This window comes from Struthio camelus, chromosome 16 (assembly GCF_040807025.1).
Source record: "Struthio camelus isolate bStrCam1 chromosome 16, bStrCam1.hap1, whole genome shotgun sequence".
Classification (NCBI taxonomy): domain Eukaryota; kingdom Metazoa; phylum Chordata; class Aves; order Struthioniformes; family Struthionidae; genus Struthio; species Struthio camelus.
In genome coordinates, this window is record NC_090957.1 from 16486562 (window position 1) to 16508052 (window position 21491).

The following is a 21491-nucleotide window of genomic DNA, read 5'->3' on the forward strand; positions in this document are numbered from 1 at the left end:
TCAGCTTACGACTGTGCAAATAGGATTCCCAAATCCATTCCTCAGATCAAATAAAGGTAATTACAGAGCTTACTGTGGGCGATTCCCAGTGGGAGGGTGGGAGTGGCCACGGGTGGGGCTGCAAGGTGAACACTGTACATGCACAACAGAGAAAATGGGAATGTACCACACCCATCATAAAACATGCTGCCACAGCCAGCAACAGAAACCATTAGGGTGGATCATCATACACACCTTCTCATAAAGACAGAAAGATGGCATGAGATCCCAAGATGAACTCTCAAGTCACAGGGAGATGAGCATGAGTCACTGAGAGGGAAAAGGAACATAAAGAAAATTAAGTCTATTGAAGGATCAATGCCATCTGTTCCTCACATTTACCTTCCATGGTGTTCCCAAAGGGGATTAATAGGGTACCCTACATTGCATACAGCCTATAAGCGATCAATAGGTAATTCATGGGAACATATTATTGATCATGTTTATCAGACTAGCACATAAGAAGCATGAAACTACAGGGTCACAATGTGTTGTACGTTGTGTATAGAGTAGTTGACAATATCTGACCCACATTACTTACAATACAATTCAGTAGTTCTCAAATTTTTCAGCCATTAACCAATCTCAACTTTCAGACTTTTTTAAAATCAACATTTGTCTTTCAATTTAAATGTAATGGTGAACACTAGAAAAGATTCTGCCTTACAGAATATATTGCTGGATAGCCTATGGACCACTGAAAACCAGGAACTAGACTAGACATAGTAGAGGGGAAAGGGATACATGGTAATAGATCAAAAGAACTAATAAGGTGACAGAAGCAAGCAAAAGTGACATGGCCTTTCACTGCAGGAAGAGGATGGAGAAGAGAATGGATCAATAAATATTTAGGAGGAGACAAACTATAAAAAATGATAGGAGAAAGGGACACTAAAGGGAAAAGAGATGTGAAACAGAGCTACAGAGAAGGTAAGAAGGAAGCACAGATGGAAAGACTATGTATGAGGTATACCTGGAGAAGAAAGAGTACAGTGATAATTCCTCAGTATATTCTCCTAGTTTCCAGCAATCTGCAGTTCAGAAATTTTTGAGGCAAAGAAAATATCTTCTTACCTTCAGTCTAATTTTATGGCTATGGCTGCTTTATCTTTGCTCCTGTCTATAAATTTTTTTAAGTCACAAGATTGTACTGAGGGCTCTACTGTACTTCTTGCATCTATACATTGCCACTCTCAAATCAACGGCAGAGTAAAACTTTGCAGAGAAAAGAATTTGGTTGCAGTCTTTTTATGATCAGCCTGTGAACATGCTATGACGTTATCTCTTGTGATGGTTTGACCTGCCAACCAAGTTGGTTATTCATGGAAAAAAAGGGCACAGTTTCTGTATCATATTATCTACTTTAACTCCTGGAAATTGAGTCCAACTTTATGCTTAGATGTCTAGTATATAGCAATGAAATTTCATACTGCTCATTCAGGAAACAGTACAATCATTCATCCAGAAAACAGGGCAGCACATGCAAAGGATAGGGTTTTGAAAATACCACCATTGCAAGGCTGGTGGGGAGAGCTAACATTTCTTATTAGGTTAATTGATGTAGTTGGAAAGATGTATTAGTGTTATATGAAGAGAAAAAAGGTGTGAGGGGACCTGAGTCCAAACTACATGATCATTCACCTTTGCTAAAATTTTTCTAGGCTTGGTTTCTGCTCTATGCTGAATTCTCCTTCTGTTCTCCAGAATACTCCCCTTCTTTTCATTAGAGAAAAAAAAAAAAAGTGAGAAATAGATTGCATGCACTCTTTCTAAAAAGTACTTTTCAAACAATGTTACATAGGAAACATTACATGCATGCAAAATCATTTAACCAGCATATGGCTGGTTCAGGACACTCACAGGTTCTGTTGACAAAAGTGGCAAAACATTCTACAAAACAAACTGGAAAATATATTTCACACTTCCTTTGTCTGAAGCCCCATTTTGTTCATAAAAGCCCACATGGAATAATTGCTTTTAAATTTGTGTCAATGAGATTTAAAGCTATCCGTTAAAATGATAAAAAGTCAAGAAAACAGATCTTTCTTAACCTTTGCCAAGGTTATAACTGATGAAGCATAGAAGTTATAGAATTAAGAAGTTATTATAGTAGTAATAACAGCTAACTATGAAATACTGGTTTTGATCCCTAAAAAGCTTCCCAGTTGCCTGGCTGGCTGCCTCACGGTTGGTCTAACAGATGCCAATTGGCAATCACTACCCAAGGATGGTGCATCTGATGAGCACATTCATGTCAGTCACCTTCCTTCTTTTATTTCCCTTCCATTTCTCCCATACTCTGGGAGTAACAGGAGGGATTCAGCGAGAACTACACTGGTTTAACGCTTGCCTTTTATCAAGGGTTTCACAAATGATGGGATTGGCCAGTTTACAAGAAATGTGGAATTTCTGATAGTATTGTTATCTCAGTCATATTACGTGCATTTCTGCCATGCTTTCTATTTCTGAGTAAATTAATAGTTTAACATAAGACATAAATACATACCCAAAATATATAGGATAGGCAATGCAGTTGAGGAGAAACCCTGTACGATCTGCTTTTCTTGATTTTGGGTGAATTAATGTGTGTTTGGAGAACACCTGCTGTGTAAGGTGTTCCATGTGTGCCTGCATCTTGAACACTACATGAGGTTTTGGTCCTCCTCATCTCAAAAGGGGGATAGCAGAATCAGAAGCTGTTCAAAGAAGGGCTGCAAGTATAATCAAAGATCTGGAATGGCTTCAGTATGAGAAATGACTAAGTAAGCTTCAGCCTGGGAAAGAGGAAATGGCAGGGAGGGAAACATGACAGATCTAGTAAATCATAAACACAAAGTCCGCTGCAGGGACAGGCTAGCCTCTCCTTCCCCACAGCTGGTATCAGAAGTAACATGGGCAGGATAAAACATACACAAAAAAGAAAAGCTGAAATTCTGATGTAAGCCTGAGAACCAGGACTGAAGACCACAGCAATAGTAAAAGTGTCTATATATTTTAATTTACTGTGATCAGCCATGCAAAGGAATGTCTCTCTGCCTCTTAAAATGTTTGTTTTGTACAACAGATTTAGGATAAAGCGCTTTTACTGGATGGAGTTTGTTATACAGATAGTTGTAGTATTTTAGAAAAGCATTCCTGCAGCAAATTAGACACCTGCTACAAACACTCCATTTTTCTGTCCATCTACAGGGAAGCATCTAGGTGTTTCAGACCTCCTAACCACTCTTACACTTGAGAACACACGTGGATGTGGTGGTGATTACCTTAAGTATCTACACAGTGCAGAGTAATCACTTGCTGTTCACAGACAGCCCTTAATGAGGAAAAAAATGATAATTGAGGCATGATCTCATCAAAGAGGGTTCTGTTATGTGAACTCAGTACCTTGGTATAGATGACCCAAAATATTAGGAGACTTCTTAATAGCCTATGACATTACAGACCACTGTGCTGTCTATCACTCTTAAATCTCTCTGAGAAATGCTAGATCCAAACTTCTTCTCATTTGTCATTTTTTCCATTTGTCATTATGTCTTTTGCTATTTTATAATGCCACCATGTTTCCAGCACGGAATTCTCTTCCATAATAGTTGTCTTTAGCATTCCCACACAATCCTAGTTTACTACTACATGTGAAAATCATCAATAGATTATTTACTTTCTCTCAAATCTCTAATGAAAATAATAAATGACATTACAGATAATTCTAAACTCTGAAGTACCCCACTAGACAACTCACTTTGTTTACAGTTATCAAATTAAGTTCATCATTATTCTAGTCAGGTATCATTTCACACTAAAAGACTCAAATCCAAACTTATACAAAAATATTCCACAACCAGATCTACTTGACTAGATTCTACACTCGCATGGAGCTCAGAAAACAAACTACCTACATGTAAACTCATCCAATGTCATAACATTCAGATTATCTATATCACCTCTAAGAATAACTATTCCATAGGAACTGAGTCACCTGGAGAAGTGTAACATCCGGTAAGCTATAAATCAGCCATAGTCAAAGCCTGCTCTCTCCCCACTAGTTACTGCTGCAAGGCTAGCAAACACATCGCATCTAATATGATGCAGAAAGGCTTTCATAGCTGCAAACTTTTATTTCCCTGTATCTGAGACTATGGGTTTTCCAGTCCTGATGAATTAGGGCTATTTTCCACATACTTCCACTAAAGATGCAAAAGTTATTTCAAGAGATAGCTAAACGTAGCCTATAGCCACTAGCTAACCATGACAGAATTACCCCTAGAACCTTCCAACAAAAAAGTAAAAAATAGCAGTTAAATTAAACAAAGACTCACAAAAGGATATAAAGTCAGAAGACAAGAAAATAAAATCCTTAGAAACTTTATAAAAGCTATTCAAGTATCCAATAATCAAGTTCCAATACATGCTATAGAAAAGAAGCAAGAAAGTAATAAGAAATTGGCCAAACCACAGTTCAGTGCTGTGCTGTGTGGTTTGAAAGCCTGCTCCTGAACACGCTTTCTAAAAGTAGAGTAAACCTTAGTGGCAAGAACATTACAGATCAACAAAGCAATCATAGCAAAACACTCTCACCAACCATAATCCAATACAACCTTCAGTGTTGGTGTGTCAGGAATAAGCTCAGGAAGAAGGGTTTGCATTTATTGTAAGCTATAAAAATTTCTAAATCTCATTAATAGTATTTTTTTTCCCCCGAAGGCATCTCATATAAATAATTACAAAGATTCCTGTTTACAAGGCAAGTTTTAGTCACAAAATTTTGGTCACTTCTGCAATATTGTGAATTTGATGTTACTGGGCGGAAGATTTTTTTTTTTAACAGTAAAGTAAAAAGTAGAATTCTAAAAACTCATGGTTTCTCTGATTCCTTTCACATAACAGACTTGGGAAAAAAATCTCAGTTACTTCTTTCCTGTACTGGAAAACATCAGTGTGATTTGGAGAGGTAAAAGATGATTTACTGCTTTGGGCAGGGGGCAGAGATGAGAGAAGGAGATCACAAAAGCCAGTATGTCAGGCAAGGATCAGTAAACTCCCTAAGGCATGCATGCGGAATGAATTATGAACTGGGGAACATCCAAACACACCTTCCTCTCATGAAAGCTGATCTCAGTCCCAAAGGATGGAGAGGGCATTTACAGTAACATACAGCCTTCAGAGCAGCTCTGATTGCCTAGCCGGCGTAGTGCCGAACTCTGGTGAAGTGTATCACCGGCAAAATGCCTGCCAATGTCCATAAGAGACACAAAAACAAGAATTGTTTAAACTATGGAATGGTGCCACAAGACTCCAGTCGTGCAGAGCTAATAGATCAGCTGCTGCTACCTTGCTTGTCCAAACACTCAGCTGAGGTTACAGTTTCTCACTTTTTTTTTTTTTTTAAAAAGATATTTATCTTATCATAGGAGCCTAGGATCGTCATGCAACATTTACAAAAGTAAAAATGATATGGGCTGTAAAGAAATGGTTCCAGCTACATCTAGGATAATCAGATACCTTTGTCCAAATCAAAGCATCATTGTTTTCTTTAACAAGTCCTATGTCTAGGTAGCCTACAGTTTCCCCAAGCCCTCTCACTCTGAAGAACAGTTGCACGACTTTATCATAAATCATTTATTTTAATTCTAATTATTGACAACCTCCACTGAGCCCAATTTTTCCCCTCTTAAAGGAGACTCGTCAGTAAGCAGTTGGATTTTTCTCTTCTAAAAGCCAAATTAACAATGCAAAGAGTTTTGTTTTTTGTTATTCTTTATTTCTAAATCAAAAAGTTAGTCTCCTTAATGCATATTAGAAAAAAAAGAAGGAAAAATAAAAGGAAATATTTTTGCAGTACATTAATTTGGCATCTGCTACTTATCTACATCCGTAGCCCGTTGTGACATATACCAGTGTAAGTAAAGTCACAAATAGCCTTCAGAGTGAGAAGTTGCTACTGATTTTAAGGTGAAAACTGAAAACGACACTGGAATCAGATCCCCCCCTCCCCCCCGCCATGGAATAGCTCTCTGAAATGGATTCTCAACAATGGCTTTAAATAATCGCCACTGAACATAGGTCATCAACTTGATACTGTTTTAGTACAGGGCAGCTTCTCATTTAATGTTCAGTAAAACACTCTCACTGTACAGGGGAGAATAATTATAAAATTAAAATGGCTGTAAGACTCCTCCTTTCACGCCAGCCTCCATGAGATAGCAGAATAAAATCCACAAACAAAACCTGGCAAAAGTCTTAGAGGGGAGGGACAACAATCATTTGGTTTTCCTCGTCCACATTGTATTAACTCTCCAAATAACCAAGACATCTTCATTTTGTTTTCAGAAAGGCAGTCCAATTGCCTTCGGTAATAAGGGCCAAATCTTTCTGACCTGTTGAATTAACCCTTTAGATAATGGTTCTCATCTAGTTCTTTCACAGAGCCGAATGGTGAACAATGAGAACAGAATAGCTTCAGATATTGTAATAATCCTCAATCTGAGCTTGACTTGTTCATTTTCTTATTTTTCACAGACTCTTATTTTTCACGGCTATTATTCTCGTGAACTTATTTTTCTTGAAATAAAATTCCTTCTCTTCCTTTATTTATGACCGTTTGTCAAATGTCTCTCGCAATGCAAAAGTCTTTAGGCAAGAGCTATAAGCATACCAAAGCTTTTAATGAAATTCTGATGCTTGAGACCACAAATTAAGTAATTGGGTTGAAAAACTGCAGTATAAAATAAAGGTCAGAAAGAGCTTTCTACAACCTTAAGTGGGAAATTTACAATAAGAAATGAGCAGCCAGTGTGGAGTATTTATAAATACACATACATGTATATTTCCAGGCTGTCAGTTTTTCCCAGCTGCTCCTTTCAAGCTGAGCATCAATTAGAAGTATATCTCCCCATCTGCCTCCAGTTAAGCTACTGGGAAATGAGCCTGTGTCTCAGACATTTGTGAACTTTAGCTAACATCATTTTTTCTTGATATACTAGAGGTCTCATACTTGATTTCCAAGCCCCATTGTGCTTTATCCCCTTAGGCAGTACAGTCTTACTCATCATAAATATAGATTTCTCTTTGAACTATAAAGGCAAAAAAAGTATTCCACATTTTCAAGTGATATATCTTTGTTAACCAACCCTAATAAACCCCTTAGTTATTTACCTAACAGCCATTTAAACACGTGGTAAAGACTTTGCAAGTTAACTCTTCAAGTAAAGTGTTTTTTTTTCCTCTCTAATTTGTACAGCTGAAGTGTAAACTATGCATAGAAGACATCTTCACATAGGTACACACTTGGTGCAGGGGTATGTACATGATATAGGATGGGGACATGACTTGTTCCTTTTGTAGTTTTACTGTAAGAGCACAGTGAATAACGATTGTAAAAAACATGGTAGAAAAACAAAACACTAACAGATAAAATTTGTTCCTCTTAACATTAAAGAACACCATCAGGTATGTCCCATATGTCTGAAGAGCAAAGATTGGGAACTTGAGAGGAGATAGAACTAAAAAGAGAAAAAAATTGTATAATTGTATGGAATGATGCAAGTTATTTACATATCTCAGATGTATTTAATCATGCAACACAGAAGTAGAAAGTTCAAGGGACTGTAACTAACAAAAAACTAAAGCAAAAGTTTAAGCCTGTAGCACTAATCATTCTAAGTAATGATAGTAAAAATGCCCTTTCCTTTATATAGTCCTGCAGAAAACAATGTGGGTGCATTTATTTAACAATTTCCCAACAAAGCAATATTGTTAAATTTGTATAACTCCAAAGCAATAGATTTTCATTCACTTATGAAACTACAGAAGAAGAGTAATGACTTATTTTTATAAAACTTAGTAATAAATAGATATAACTATGTCATATCTCCATTGTAATTACACCTGCACGACAACTCTCTGAGACCAAAATACAAAATTCCTATGCACTGGAAATTCTGCAGGACGGATTAATGTCCAGCTGGATATCTAGCACAGTCTAATTATCTACACATAACAAGATGGTGCCTTTCACAATTTTGATTTTAGAAGATATTTACTGTGATAAAATTTCATTATAACAGGATTTCTCTCTGACGTGAATTCGATAATGGTTTCACTACTCCAAGATCAATCTAATATTAAGTTTTCCTCTTCGGACACTCTGGAAAGGGACCAACAAGAAGACCTCATGAAGACACAGGGGGATTCAGTATCCCCAGTTCAGCAAACTGTGAGTAAAATGGGCCAGTTCTGTTCTTTTTCCTCAGAGGCACAAGCTCAGATTGAATATTCAGCAACTGCTATACTAAATCTCAACATGCTTAACAGGCAACAAAGTAAACATTTAAAGTGTTGGTTTTGAAGTGTAGAAACTCTATTTATTGTTCTGAGATAACGTTAAGCTCCATGGTAAGCTTCCCATGTGGTTCCTAGTAATTAAAAATAAACAGGTAAAATAAAAAAAAATTGTTTTAATTCCTAGTAATTAAAATAAAATAGGCAACCTAACTAGCTACTAATCAAGTACAAATGCTACAATTAAAGTAATTCATATCCTGTTTCTAAATAAAAATAAAAAGAGAGAAAAATAAGAACACTGTTGTCCACTCTCTGCCAGGGGAAGATACCTTCAAGTACTTCAGAATCCTTTGCATTTTGGGGGGAATTAAATGATCTCTGTCTTAGTGCCTAAATATTCACCCTGTTTACCTTTCACAAAAAAAGTACAACTGACAATAAGGTTCTTTTGCTGCTCTAGTGTGATATGTCTACATAAACCACCTGATTTGGTATTTTTTGTCAAACAATAGCAAAACAACCAATGTTGTACTTCTGTTATGAAAACTTTAGGTGGAGAACTGACAGCACTGCCATTCATACAGCTTTACACAAGTAAGCATAGAACCTTTTAAAATTATTATTTAAGACAAGATATCATAGACACACTTATTAGGACTATAGAGGAGAACAAGCAGGCAGGAGTTAAGTTAGAAACTTAAGCAAGTTTGTTTTTATTTGTGAAGCCAAAAATGCAATGAGGACAGATTCGCTCTTTGCAGGTATCCATGATAGAGCAAAGTTCCTAAATTAATATCTTTGACCTACAGGAAATTAGATACACGTTTAGAAATTAGGAAAAAATGGTTGTTTATTTACACACAGACCCTGGTGTAGATGAATGAAAAAGCTCTGCCACGTCCCACTCTGGAGAAAGCACTGTTTTTTACGTTAACTTCCCTTTGGGACTTCTTGAAATCTGGTCCTTCATGAAGGGATACATTCCTTACATATCGTAAGGGCCAATGTGAATTTAGAGAGGGTAGCTGAAAAAGGGACCATTTGATAATCTAGTCTATATCACAGAACATTACATTTCTTCTTGTACTAAACACAATAACCTACTTTTGACTTTTGAATGTCTTCTCAAAAGGCATCCAAGCTGTTATTCATCCTTAATGTTAGGGAAAACATGCATAATTTCTAAGCTGAAAGCATTCAGCTTCAGGATCCAGACACTAGCTCTCTGCAAGCCTTTCTCCACTAAATTAAAGAGCCCTTTAGTAGCTGGGTGGGGTTTTTGTTTGTTTCTTTGTTTGTTTGTTTGTTGCTAAAGTGCACAAAGAAAGGGAGCAGATGAGAAGGGAAGATGGTTAAAATGTCTGCCTAGAGCCTACATGTCTCACTGAACGAGTGTGGCCTTGTTAATGAAAGGAAGTGATGTAACTGACAATATATCTGGCAACTTGTAACATCATCAGAGAATGGGATTAAGCCTATTTGAATAAATTTGTATTTGACAAGGCTTGAACTGACCATATTCCTGTCATTTAAGCTTTCATCACTTGATCATGAGCTTTTCCCTGAAACCATCAGACCAACTAGTCAATAGTTACTTAAGACATCCTGGTTTTCCTAGGTAGTTAGATAAATTAGGACTATTTCAGGCTTCTGAATTTTTAGTAATTTACTTTTGATCGGTTTTGCATATAAGGTCATCAGAGAACTCTTAAGATCTTTTAGGACTTGTCTATGCAAAGGTGGCCAGGACTAGTAATTGTATAATATTTATCAATAATACATATTTTTAATTGACTGGAAAATATTTGTTCATCCTAATCCTAAATAAATGCCAATAATTCATTGCAGGAAAATCCCAGTTATAATTGCCAGTCATATGACTCAGACGGCAGGACAGAAGGGAAGAGTTCAGAGTCTTCTCACAGCCCCAGCCCTGCTTCTCCAGCACAGGATCAAATTCATACAAGATACCCTACAAGCCAAGGAATTCACTGTGGCAAGAACAAATTTAAGGCCACTTTCAGTACTGAAAAATTCAGAAGGTACAGTTACGAGGAAAGTACTATAGGAAATTATGACAGGTTTCTCAAGAGCAGCAGAAACCCCTTTCACCCTTACAAGAGGCAGATCAGTGAAGATGTCTTCCAGGAAGTACATCAGGCCCTCCCACCAGAAGGTCCACCCTTCAAAAATGCTAGAAGCATTGACGGTTTTGAGGGTCTACCGGGATCTACAGGCACTGAGGAGTCAGAGTCATTTCCTACACACATTCCAAACATCTCCACAGAACAAGCATGGTGTAACAACCTCCAATACAGCACCACAAGTCAAGATCACGGTTCACAAGTCATGGTCAGTATTTTTCCTAGTTCTTTGTTTTTCTGTTTTCAAGGGAAAAAATATACTTTTGGAGCAGTTATGTCAACATGACTACATGGACATTTAGTCTTTATCAAGTTGTAGGCCAGAGCTCAGGATAGACATCTGTATTCGTTGGAGTTCTCTACTGTATTGCCTTTTCCTCCTGAAAACCAGTCCTCAGAAAGGTGTATAAGGATGAATGATTTTCTGGTAAACATAATACATGGTCCTTAAATATCCAAATTCTTCCTGACAACAGGTTTTATCTCAGTAATTGTCATCAACTAGTGCTTTCAAGGGACAAAATTTACAAAATAGTTTTTTTCAAGCACAACAAAATACGTATCTGAGAACACACGCAGATTTATTACAACTGCCTTAGCTGACCTGCATTTTTCTGGCCGCAAACAGAGGAGAGACTAAGACATCAGTACTAACAGTTAAATAAAAGATTAAATAAAAGACAGCCTGCAGATACTGGAAGCAGTCTGTCTAGGGCAGCACAGAGATCTCTGAAAAGCAAGGTAAATGACCTTTCCGTATCTCCACAAGGTATCGCTGCTGTGATCCAGTGTAAAGTCTATCTTCAGAATCTAGGGCAGAGAAAAAATAATAACTACATCTGCCAGGAGAGGGCCCTAACCACTGGCTCTAAACCATTGTGAGGCAAAAAAAATTCAAGGGTCACTGGAAGAAAGGGGGGGGGGTCTTAAATGGATCAAGATAACTTACCAGGGATGAGGGGGGAATGCCAGGGTACATACCTGGGGAGGAGACGGCGACTGAAGCCATTCAGGCTGAGGAAGAAATTGATCAAAATCTCTCATTTCCTGGATAAAGAACCTATCCTCCAGATCAGACAAGTTTAATACAAAACCTATGAGCAATTGTTAAAAAAATTCATGTTTTCTTCCCAAATCCCTGGGCTGCAATATGTAGAGAACATAAAGCTAGCACTGCAGGTATGCTTTACCGAGTATTACCTCTGACTACCCAGGAAGAAACTGGCTACTTGTTGATGTGTCCACTGGTTCAGTCAGCATGCAACTTCAATGCTCCTAAACAGGTTACACACTGCTCCACAAAGGCAAGTTGCTATTTCTGAAAAACTTCATCTTATGGTCACCAAAACAGTATGGGCATTTACTAATATTGAACATTGCATTTGCGTGGTGCCATGATAGTGGATCAAGCCTAATATGTACTCCTACAGTAACCCATACTACAAAAGGTGGTCGTTACAGACTTACGTTAAGTAAAAGGATAAACACCATTCAGCTCCTTGAAATAATGCATGTCCGCAGCACCAGCTCTTAGAAGAGAATTCTTGGCCTTGGATGTTAAGTGGAGGAAAGAACCTTAAGTCAAGTCACCTGAACTCTGTAGAAGGACACTACTTAAGACACATCATTCTCTGCAGTGTTATTACCAGCGAGCTCTATCTAGCTTTCTGCTTAAGATGCAGGTTGTTTGAATTGCTCTTCTACAGCAGATAGGGTTTCCACACACACTTTATATGGTGCACTCTACACTCTGCCTAAAAGACATCAATATCTAACATTCAGGAGTCTGAGCTCTTTGCTGAATCAAGCCCTAACTATGTGCAATCTAGGACAGAGACCTGGAAGGACATGCAAGAAATTAAGACTTGATCAACTTCTCTGTGTTTATTTGTACAGTTGCAGAAAAAAAAAGTGTTCTTACTATATTTTCTATAACTTAATCAAATTCAATAGTTAGCCTAGTTTGAATCTTCTCTGCCACCTCTTTCTCATGTATTATAGTCCTCATTTACCCTCTACTTAATGATTCAACTCCAGTGTTGTCAGCTTGACGTATTTACAGTCTGCAAGATAAATTCAAGGAGTATGAAAAAGAGAGAGACAGAGAGACATGTGCACACTCAGGAATGAAAGCTGGAGCATGCAATTTGTGTAAGTGGGGGAAAAAAGATAAACAGAAACTGGCATTTTCTCAATTGTTCTTTTTATAGAATTTTAACTGTGGTTTCCTTTTTAAAGTAGTAATTATATAAAGGCAGGAAACAGTGTTTCTCCTTGTACCTCCAGAATATAAAGCCCATTCTAGGTAACACTTGCTGTATGTAACAGAATCAAGTCCAAATAAGTAAGAAGTATAACTAAAGATATATCAGGACAGTAACTGACAGGATTTTATTTAAACTTCAATGTTTTCTCTAGTAACACCTTCCATAAATATTTTCTAGCAGGATTCAGACATCAAACTTAGGACATCCCCACTGGAAGGGCAACCTGGTCTGTATTGTTATCAGCCTCAAGTGCAGCAGATGTATTGCCCCTCTCATCCTTTCCATCAGGTCAGTGCAATATGTAGATAGAAAAAAACCTGTATTTCTTGCACTATAATGGTATGTTAATTGTGCTAATAATACAAAAGGGCACATGAAACAATATATACTAAATTTGTATTTGCTGGGAAGTTCATGTTTGTGTAGGTACATTTTGTTTATGACAAGAAGATCTTAAGAGAATCACATCTAAATGCATTTAAAAATGCTCAGCCAGAAAAAAAATAATTTGTAAAAATAGAATCTTGATACTGCTTATTTATATTTTCAGCATCATGCTCAAGAAAATTAGCTTTGAAACCAAATGAATTGTTTTAACTGTTGGCATTTCAAGACCAGAAGGAATTAACTGTGCTTTAACTTCAAAAAAAAATGTAACTCCATATTTAAAATTCAGATCAAACATAGAAAACACTTTTAAAATAAAACTTCAACAGCAAGATGATACTCTCCTTCCTGGTGCTTGATGGCATACACATTTCTTTTGCAGTCTTTTGACTGTTACATCATCCCCAGGGTAAGATTATTCCACTGAAGCATAACTGACAGTAGTGCTGATGATGCATGAGACTGCACAATATTAAGGCTGTTCTTTCATAAAGTAGCAACATCATTAGTGCTACAAATGTACAAGAGTAATGACCACCTTCTTTTGGAAAGTGTGCTTAGATGTCATTTGAATATATGCCAGCTCACATTTCCAAAGCAGTATACATGGAGTGTATTTGTAAAATCATATGTATATATCTTATTTTATGTATCGATGCTTGTACATATTTATAGAGGTTAGTGAGTATGGTGCACTGAGCTTTGAAAATCTGGCATGTATGGGAGAGTATGTATTAAATAAAGCCATTTTCATGACTCTAAAATCTCTTTAAATCATCTCATAAATGGTAGCACTTTTCAAAGAATTGAATTAAGATAATTTTCCTCAAGTATGTGCAATGTATAAAATTTCCAGTAAGAAAGTTTTTTGAGCAGACAGAAATATGCTTGACAAAATATACTTACTACTAAAAAACTTCACATTTACTTAAGGTGAAATTAAGGAAATGAGGATTTTTCAAAGCTATAGGTAGAAATCCATATACAAAAATAGCATAGCTATCAAAAATCTCAACCATCAGAATTGAATTAAATTAAATTAACAGGAAATTGATATATAAAATATTTGAATACAAAAGCGCACAGTTGAGTTAGGACTCCTTGCATCCTAGCAGCTGATGAATGATATTGCAGAATCAACAGTATCAACTTGCTCAAGTAGTATAAAAAATTGTAACTAACAGAGCAGTGATTTATAACTGCATAAAGAAAACATAAAAACAGGTTACTGTGTGATACTTCATTGGGACTGTTAATTTGTATGGTGTTACTGGGCTAAGCCATTGAAATAGTAATCATACCATTCATCATAAATGCAGCCTCTACTGAGGAAAAAAAAGAGTTTTTTTGCCATGATTTTGGTTTAAGAGAAAAATTAAGTAATTTTTGCCTACAGATGCTGAATGACCATAAAGAACAAGAATGGCCATATGCAGGAATTTTAAGATTATTGATAAAATTGTCTGTCACGGATGAATTTTTAGGAATTTTGTCTTCTAGAGTTTTATAAAACATTACTAAGGAAGTATGAAAGTATTCCATACCTAAGCAACGAATTTCCACTTTTTAACAGTAGAGTCCTTGTACTTATAAATCCCTCACCTATCTACTGAAACTTAAAATGCCTCATTATTACAGTATATAATCCCTCATATGTAGAGAGGAATAGAAGAAGTACTGAGTAACTGTATCAATCACTTGGAGAGCCTCAGGGGTCTTTAAGGCCTTTCTGAACTTCTACTGTCTGGGAAAGTTAAAATAATCAACAGGATAAAGTGGCAAGGCAGCTCAATAAACAGCCTTAAATACCAAAACTTGCATGTAGCAAACTTCTAAAATCAGGTTCCTATCAGGTTCCTGTCATCTTTCTCTTCCTACTCCCTCAGCTGTGGTCTGCACCTGTCCATTAACTGGACATTGTATTTAAATTAGCTTAAGAACCTGAGGGCACAGAGGTTCTCTTCAACTATGTGTTTTTGCAACCCTTTGCACAATGACAGGCCAATTTGCTTAGGGTGGCCAGGTACTACAGAAGTTCAGATAGCTGGAATATGAACGGCTTTTTGTATCCACAGTTCTCTTTTAAAAGACAACTTTGTAAAGTTTAGGAAGTGTACAGAAGCTATTAGATTTGGGAAGGCACAGATAACAGAGAAGCAATTCTCATACATGGAGTCAAGATATACGCTAGAGAATGATATCACTCTTGGTTCTTTCTTTTACCTGTCATTCAAGCTTTCCACTAGCCAGAATATCCTGAACCTTATTTTTTTTTGCTAAAATGTGGCAGAAAAGTAATGATTTTTTAAAATTCTTATCAACACCATCATAATTAATTTACCTGTTTTTCTTGCTAGCCTTAAATCAATAGAAGTGATAAAGGGTAATATTAAAATAGAATAAAAAGAAAGATATTATAACCACAGTCCTAATCTACAAATACTGCCTTTTTTTTTTTTTTAATGTTAGAGGAAACAGGTCCCAAATCAAAGACTAAACTTGCCACAAATGCTCTGCTACAATTATAAACTAGGTCCCCCCTGGGATTGCAGCATAGACATTATTATTGTGCCATAGCTCCATACATCTCACATATAGCATAGATGTCAGGTTTGTGTGTTGCTTTTGCAGAAACTCCAATTAGTTTGTTAACTCCTTTGAATATTTTTTTATTTCTTTATTCATTCTGAAGCAGGCACCCTTCCCCTTGCACTGCTGATTTGATACCCATACTATTACTACACATTGGTATTAACCACATTCAAAAAACTACAATGTTACAGCTGAAACACACCTTCTGGGAGTTGCTAGGCAAGATACAACAAGGTCTACATCAGAGGAAGTCTGCCATCCACCTGCAGGCTGGCACTGCGCTCTTGCGTGCAGCGCGTTTCTGTTAGACTTTTCAATATTTGTGCTTATTTATGTTACTGTAGTAAAAGCATGGCAACATGTTCTACCGCTCAGAGAAGAAAATGATAGATACAAGCAACCAAAGTAGTAACAGGTAAAACTACTGACCACCTGCTATACATACTAAGAAATGACAGAGCATGTGATACAAGACTGAGAAGAAATGGAATAACATGTTTCACATGAAGCAGCTCCAGTATTAAAATGTTCCAATTCAAATTGGAATGGAGCACAGCAATCTGAATCACTGAAAAGTTAAGTAGAAGAGAATGGGCCCTCTAGCCTGGAGTGAAGGTTGTCCAACCTATGCCTCACTTTTCATCAGCAGAATGAGAAATTGGTTCCTTCATTCATTTTATCCAAAAGATAAAATGGCCTGACCTTCCCCTTTGCTGGACACAACCCAAATGATGACTCATAAGGAGAATAACTTCTACTGACCTGAAAGAAATAGCAGACCTTTACTTAAATTACTTACCCACCCACCATAAAAGTTTGACACCTTTCATGCCAGTTGTGCGACTGTAAAACCAGCTCAAGCTTGTCGTACCAGACCATCCTCCAGCCTCTGTTCCTTCAAATAGGCATAATGAAACCAATAAAAGAGAAATAACCCTTAAAGCACCTAGTTCTTGCCTCTGGTGATGACATCACAACCAGTCACATCTTAGTTTCCTTTCCTTCCAAAGAGGCATTGAAATGAATAAAAATCAAAATTATTGTATGAAGTGCCCAATTTTGTACTCTGGTAACAAATGTGAACACAAAGCAATAAAGCAGACATCATGGATGTGTGTGCAGAAATTAATTTAGAGCTGTTCTGGAGACTGCTGTTTTGCCCAGTATTCAGTCTAACATGGCAGGAAATCATCAATTCTGTATGTCTCGTTTCTTTCACCCTGCTCACTGTAGCAAAGAAGTTAGTATGTTTGGTATGGTTTTCTACATTCCATTCCATTGGAGGTTCCATATTTAGAAAGATCATAGCAAACCAGCAAATATTCAAGCAACAATCAAAAAATTTTCTGAGAAACTGAAATAAATTATTCAGAATAAACTGAATAAAACTGAAGGAATAAATTTTGCAAGTACACAGTAACCACTCATAGGCATTTTAAAGGGATGAAGACCAAGAGCAACAGAAGCTGTTAGTCCAAAAATAAGAATGATGGTAAGAAGCAAAGGAGAAATGTAAACTAATTACCAAGAAATTTTTCTGACAACTCTGGAAAGCTACATTATAATCTTTCAGAGGAACCATAAGAACCTCATGACACAGGACTTCTAGAACTAAGCTGCAAAACGCTAGAACAGGGCTCGGCAATCTTTGAGTTCTAGGGAAGGTATGCAGGCAGATTTTTAATAGCATATCACATGACTCCTAATTTTGGCCATGCCCTAATCCTGGCATCTTGAAAGACTCATCTGTAAGAAGCAGAAATCCCTCTCACACCAAGTTCCAAGTTCAGAGGGATCTTTTGCCTCACAGAGAGCCAACTGATGGTATCTTACCTTAGCGGGGCAGCGTTTCTTTGCTCTTGAAAGTTGCTTGCTGGTAGGGTTTAAACTGTAATTTGGAAGAGAAAAATATATAACCAACTGTTGTGTTAAAAAATATATAATTGAGAACACTCTTGCAGAAACTGTGACACAGTCAAGGGTATCTATAGGTATTATCTCCCCTCTTGCACCTAATTTTTTCCGTTAGCATATTTCTCTCATGGAGCTATCACGATAGGCCAGCCATTGCTTTAGTATGTCTTGAGAGGTGGACAGGCTTAGAGATATTGGAGAGAGAGCTTAGCGTTTCAGTCTCAGGTAGCATTCTGCTGTTGTCCCGAGAGATGGAGTGAGGATAGCATAAATACTGTCTTATTTTAGGTACCTCAGTTATTCTTTTTAGGTTTCTGATATAGAAAATGGAGAAGAATAGATTGCTTGAGATGGTATTAAACAGCACTTAAATTTAACTCCTGCTTTGACCTGCTTCTTAGAGAAGTCTGTTTCTTGCCATTGACTGTGAAGGGAAGCTACACAGGTTAGCCTCAAATTCAACACGAAGTCAGACAACATGAAAATCCACTTAGACTGTCAGAGGAAGAAGTGCCTCATATATCACTCTCCTGTCTCATGAAATGACATTACTAACTTATTTTATAACACATTCATTTTAATATATACCCTAATACCATTCATCCACTAAAGCTTTTTTTTTTTTTTTTTTTTTACACTGTCTTGCCAGATATCCGCAAATAAAATGGATGCTTTTCTTGGGAATAGATTTTACACACTTCGGATTTTTATCATGGTGCACTCCTCTTCAGCCTGGGGTGGGGGAAAGGAGGGGGAACCACCCTTTTGTTTGACTTGGCATAATAGCTATTAAATGTAGGTGGATGACAACATCCTTAGAATTAAAAAGTTCAATACTGTTATTAACAATAAAATATTTTTGAGAGCTTGCTGCTAAGCCAAGTAACGTCTCTTTTATTGTATCATCAGTATCCCTCTGGAGGTAGCTATCCTGTGACTTATATTGCCTCTTCACACTACCCTTACCAAAGAATTGCTCCTCAAAGCAGTCAAGAATCCCAGCAGCCTCTATTTCCCAAACCCATCTACTCCTACAGGTAATGAAGCATTTTTTCGAGTCCTAATGTTACAAGAAATACACTGTTTACCCATGGCATATTTCCAGCATAATTTGCAATAACATGCTTGCTCTTATTTGTCTTGTTCCCAGTGTGCTCTGTCCTGTTTGTATGAATCACGGGATGTTCCAGACTCTGGGGCCAAGGCAAAGGGAAATGAAATGCTATAAAGCATGTGAACAATCTCCAATCACCCCCACAAAAACTATACATTTTTCTAATACAAAATCTTAGGTGTTGCAAACTTCATCAGCACAAGTCTAATCACATTTAGTAGTATTTTACCAAGACCTGAATTAAAACTGATTCTTTTTCCAATTATTAGTGCCAGAGAATGCATAGAAAATATGTCAGATATGCTAGTCACTGCACAGGTTTAGCCCCCAAATGGCAGTCTAGCAAAGCAAATCAGACAATTAAATTTTAATTGTACCTTGTGTCACTGTCAGTTTGATATTCTCATGGTGGCTTTTATCAGTTTAAGCGTGTAAACACAACCTTAGAAAACCACACTGGCAGGATTTGAAGCCTGTGGCCTTGATTCCACTATCTATTAATTTATTTTAAACTCGAGTCAGGCTCTCTATATGCACTTTAACAATTACCTCTAAAAGACATGCAGTGTAAGGGTACTGCTTATAAACAGCTGAATGGAAATTTTAAGCGTCATCGGTGTTATTGCTATAAACAGTGAAACTCAGAGTAATTGCATGCACTGTAAAAATATTGACTCTTCAGAAGTAGAAAAAAAGACAAGCAGAATAAGCTAAAATACTTTTCTTTCTCTCCCTTAAGCATCCTGATCTTCATGGCACTCAAAAACAGCAAGACAGGAAGCTTGCCAGTCAGTGAGATTTACAATTTCATGACGGAACACTTTCCTTACTTTAAGGTGAGTTCTGCAATTAAGGGAGGGATAGAAAAGAAAGAAAAAAAATCTGTCTCTCATAATCCCTGGTCTGAGAGGGGATAAGGGAGGGGATTCAATCTATGAAAAGGTATAATTTCTTACCAGATTAATATCAAATCAATTATACACTATACATCTCCATGTTCACGGACCGGCCAAGATTTTATTCTGAGCCTAGGCAGAATATATGAACATAGTATGTGGTAATACTTAACACAAAGAGATATTAAGAACTGCTCCAACTTGGAGTTTGTGTAGAGAACAAGCAGACAGTTAGTTCCTCACCAGCAATTCACAAAAAGGATGGTCTTTTTTTAAAAATACATCCATTCCTTGCTCTCAGACCTCAGATCCAGGCAGAACTGGTCTCGTGGGTTTCTCTGCCTTCAATAGCACTTCCAGACTCCTGTGGAAGCAGAGGTTCAAAGTTATCTCTGCTCTGTTCTGAAGCTGGGATATCAGTCTTAAGCAACTTCATCACTTGCATGCACTGTACAAAGAAAAGCATACTCTGTGGTAAATGGTACTAAGCTCATAATTACACAGCAACGCTGGTGAAGGTAAGGGTGTATGGTTTGGCAGATCTTATTGACGTTTAAATACATGCTATAAGAGAGAATGGTTTCTTGCATTTGGAATGTAAGTGGAGAGAGATTAGTCATCATACAATCCAGGAGCAGAAGGATTACAGTTAGATTTTTAAAAGAGCTATAATTGAATCCTAGGCTGCTGCTTGACATAAAGCTCTATTCTTGATGATTACTCAAAAATCTCACCAAAATCACGTGACCTACATTTGTCAACAAACACCAAAAATGAAAATAAAGCAACACAAGTCTATTCTGTTTCCTACCGCAAGCAAACATGCAGCAATTCAAATAGACTTAAAACAACTACAGAACGGGAATTCAAGCATTTCTATTAAATAGTGTAAGAATAAATGTTCTGATAGAATTTTGCAAGTGGTTTGGATACTAACTGAGGATGCCCGCAAAACAAGTGAAATTGAACACATCAATAATCAGAGAAAAGGAATACAGATTATTACAATGGAAGAACTGTTAGGATCCATTATACTTTCATTTTCCCAGAATTCCAGATTTCCTCCAGAAGGAATCACTACTCCATTATTTGTTAGGAGCAAGAGAAGGGAAGAAAAAAAAACAAGACATCTACCATGATAGTTCAAACAGTATCTCATCACAACATCACTACTCATAATCCATAGAAAAAATCTGAAGCGCTCCTAATTTATGCAGTTAAGTCACAGGGACGCAATCAAATTTTAAGCTAAAAAACACATAAAATTAAGCAATTAATGTAATTTAAATGGGGGAGAGAAGGGTAAAATGGTACATGATGAGAGTATAATAGCCATACAATTTTTTTCATTTTCAAAGCAAGAATAAATTTTAAGACTTGAATTTCATTCCTAACAAAATATTAGCTGTACTTTCCATGCATTTACCACTAATTGCATAAAATATTTTAATAATCCAAAGGAAAATAGTTTGGGAATTGTGAAAAAAAATCTGTCATAAATCTCTGATATTTTGCAGAGATGAGAGTATTAAAAATAAGTTTTACAAGCATAACAGTATGCCCACACATTTATCTATCAGATCATTCTGAAATTACACTCTCCTTTGCCCTACAACACAACTGATTAATAAAATTAGCAGCTTGCAAACCAAATGCTGCTACCGCCAACATACACAGAATTCTTAAGATACAAGACCATAGCTCTGCCAGGATTCGCCTTCCTAGTCTTGAAATTAAAGGTACTCTGACACAGTAGAAACATTCAGGAAACATGCACCCTTTCCTCAACCCTATGTGCATAGTTGTGTAGAGATAGGTGTGTCTTCTTATGCGTCTGTGTGTGTGTATACATATGCAC

The 21491-nt window shown here is 36.9% G+C and overlaps 2 protein-coding genes across 8 annotated transcripts in view; one reads left to right on the forward strand and one right to left on the reverse strand.

Moving 5' to 3' along the window:
* The window catches only part of SLC46A1 (solute carrier family 46 member 1), an 83819-nt gene that overhangs the window by 48440 nt on the left and 13888 nt on the right, over nucleotides 1-21491 (reverse strand). For 4 of the 6 annotated variants that reach the window (XM_068910083.1, XM_068910087.1, XM_068910082.1 and 1 more), the window contains exons 2-3: nucleotides 19877-19997; nucleotides 17543-17597 (exon numbers count right to left, since the gene is read on the reverse strand). The gene's annotated coding sequence lies outside the window, so the exon portion shown is untranslated. The remainder of the gene's footprint in view (nucleotides 1-17542; nucleotides 17598-19876; nucleotides 19998-21491) is intronic. The other 2 variants (XM_068910085.1, XM_068910084.1) reach the window with 1 other exon arrangement.
* FOXN1 (forkhead box N1) overlaps nucleotides 1-21491 on the forward strand; it is a 42512-nt gene that overhangs the window by 12701 nt on the left and 8320 nt on the right. The window contains exons 2-6 of one of the 2 annotated variants that reach the window (XM_009666376.2): nucleotides 8103-8251; nucleotides 10168-10671; nucleotides 12908-13018; nucleotides 18533-18660; nucleotides 19477-19573. In XM_009666376.2, coding sequence (XP_009664671.2) covers nucleotides 8129-8251; nucleotides 10168-10671; nucleotides 12908-13018; nucleotides 18533-18660; nucleotides 19477-19573 — 963 coding nt within the window. In that variant the 5' untranslated portion in view covers nucleotides 8103-8128. The remainder of the gene's footprint in view (nucleotides 1-8102; nucleotides 8252-10167; nucleotides 10672-12907; nucleotides 13019-18532; nucleotides 18661-19476; nucleotides 19574-21491) is intronic. The other variant, XM_068910079.1, reaches the window with a different exon arrangement.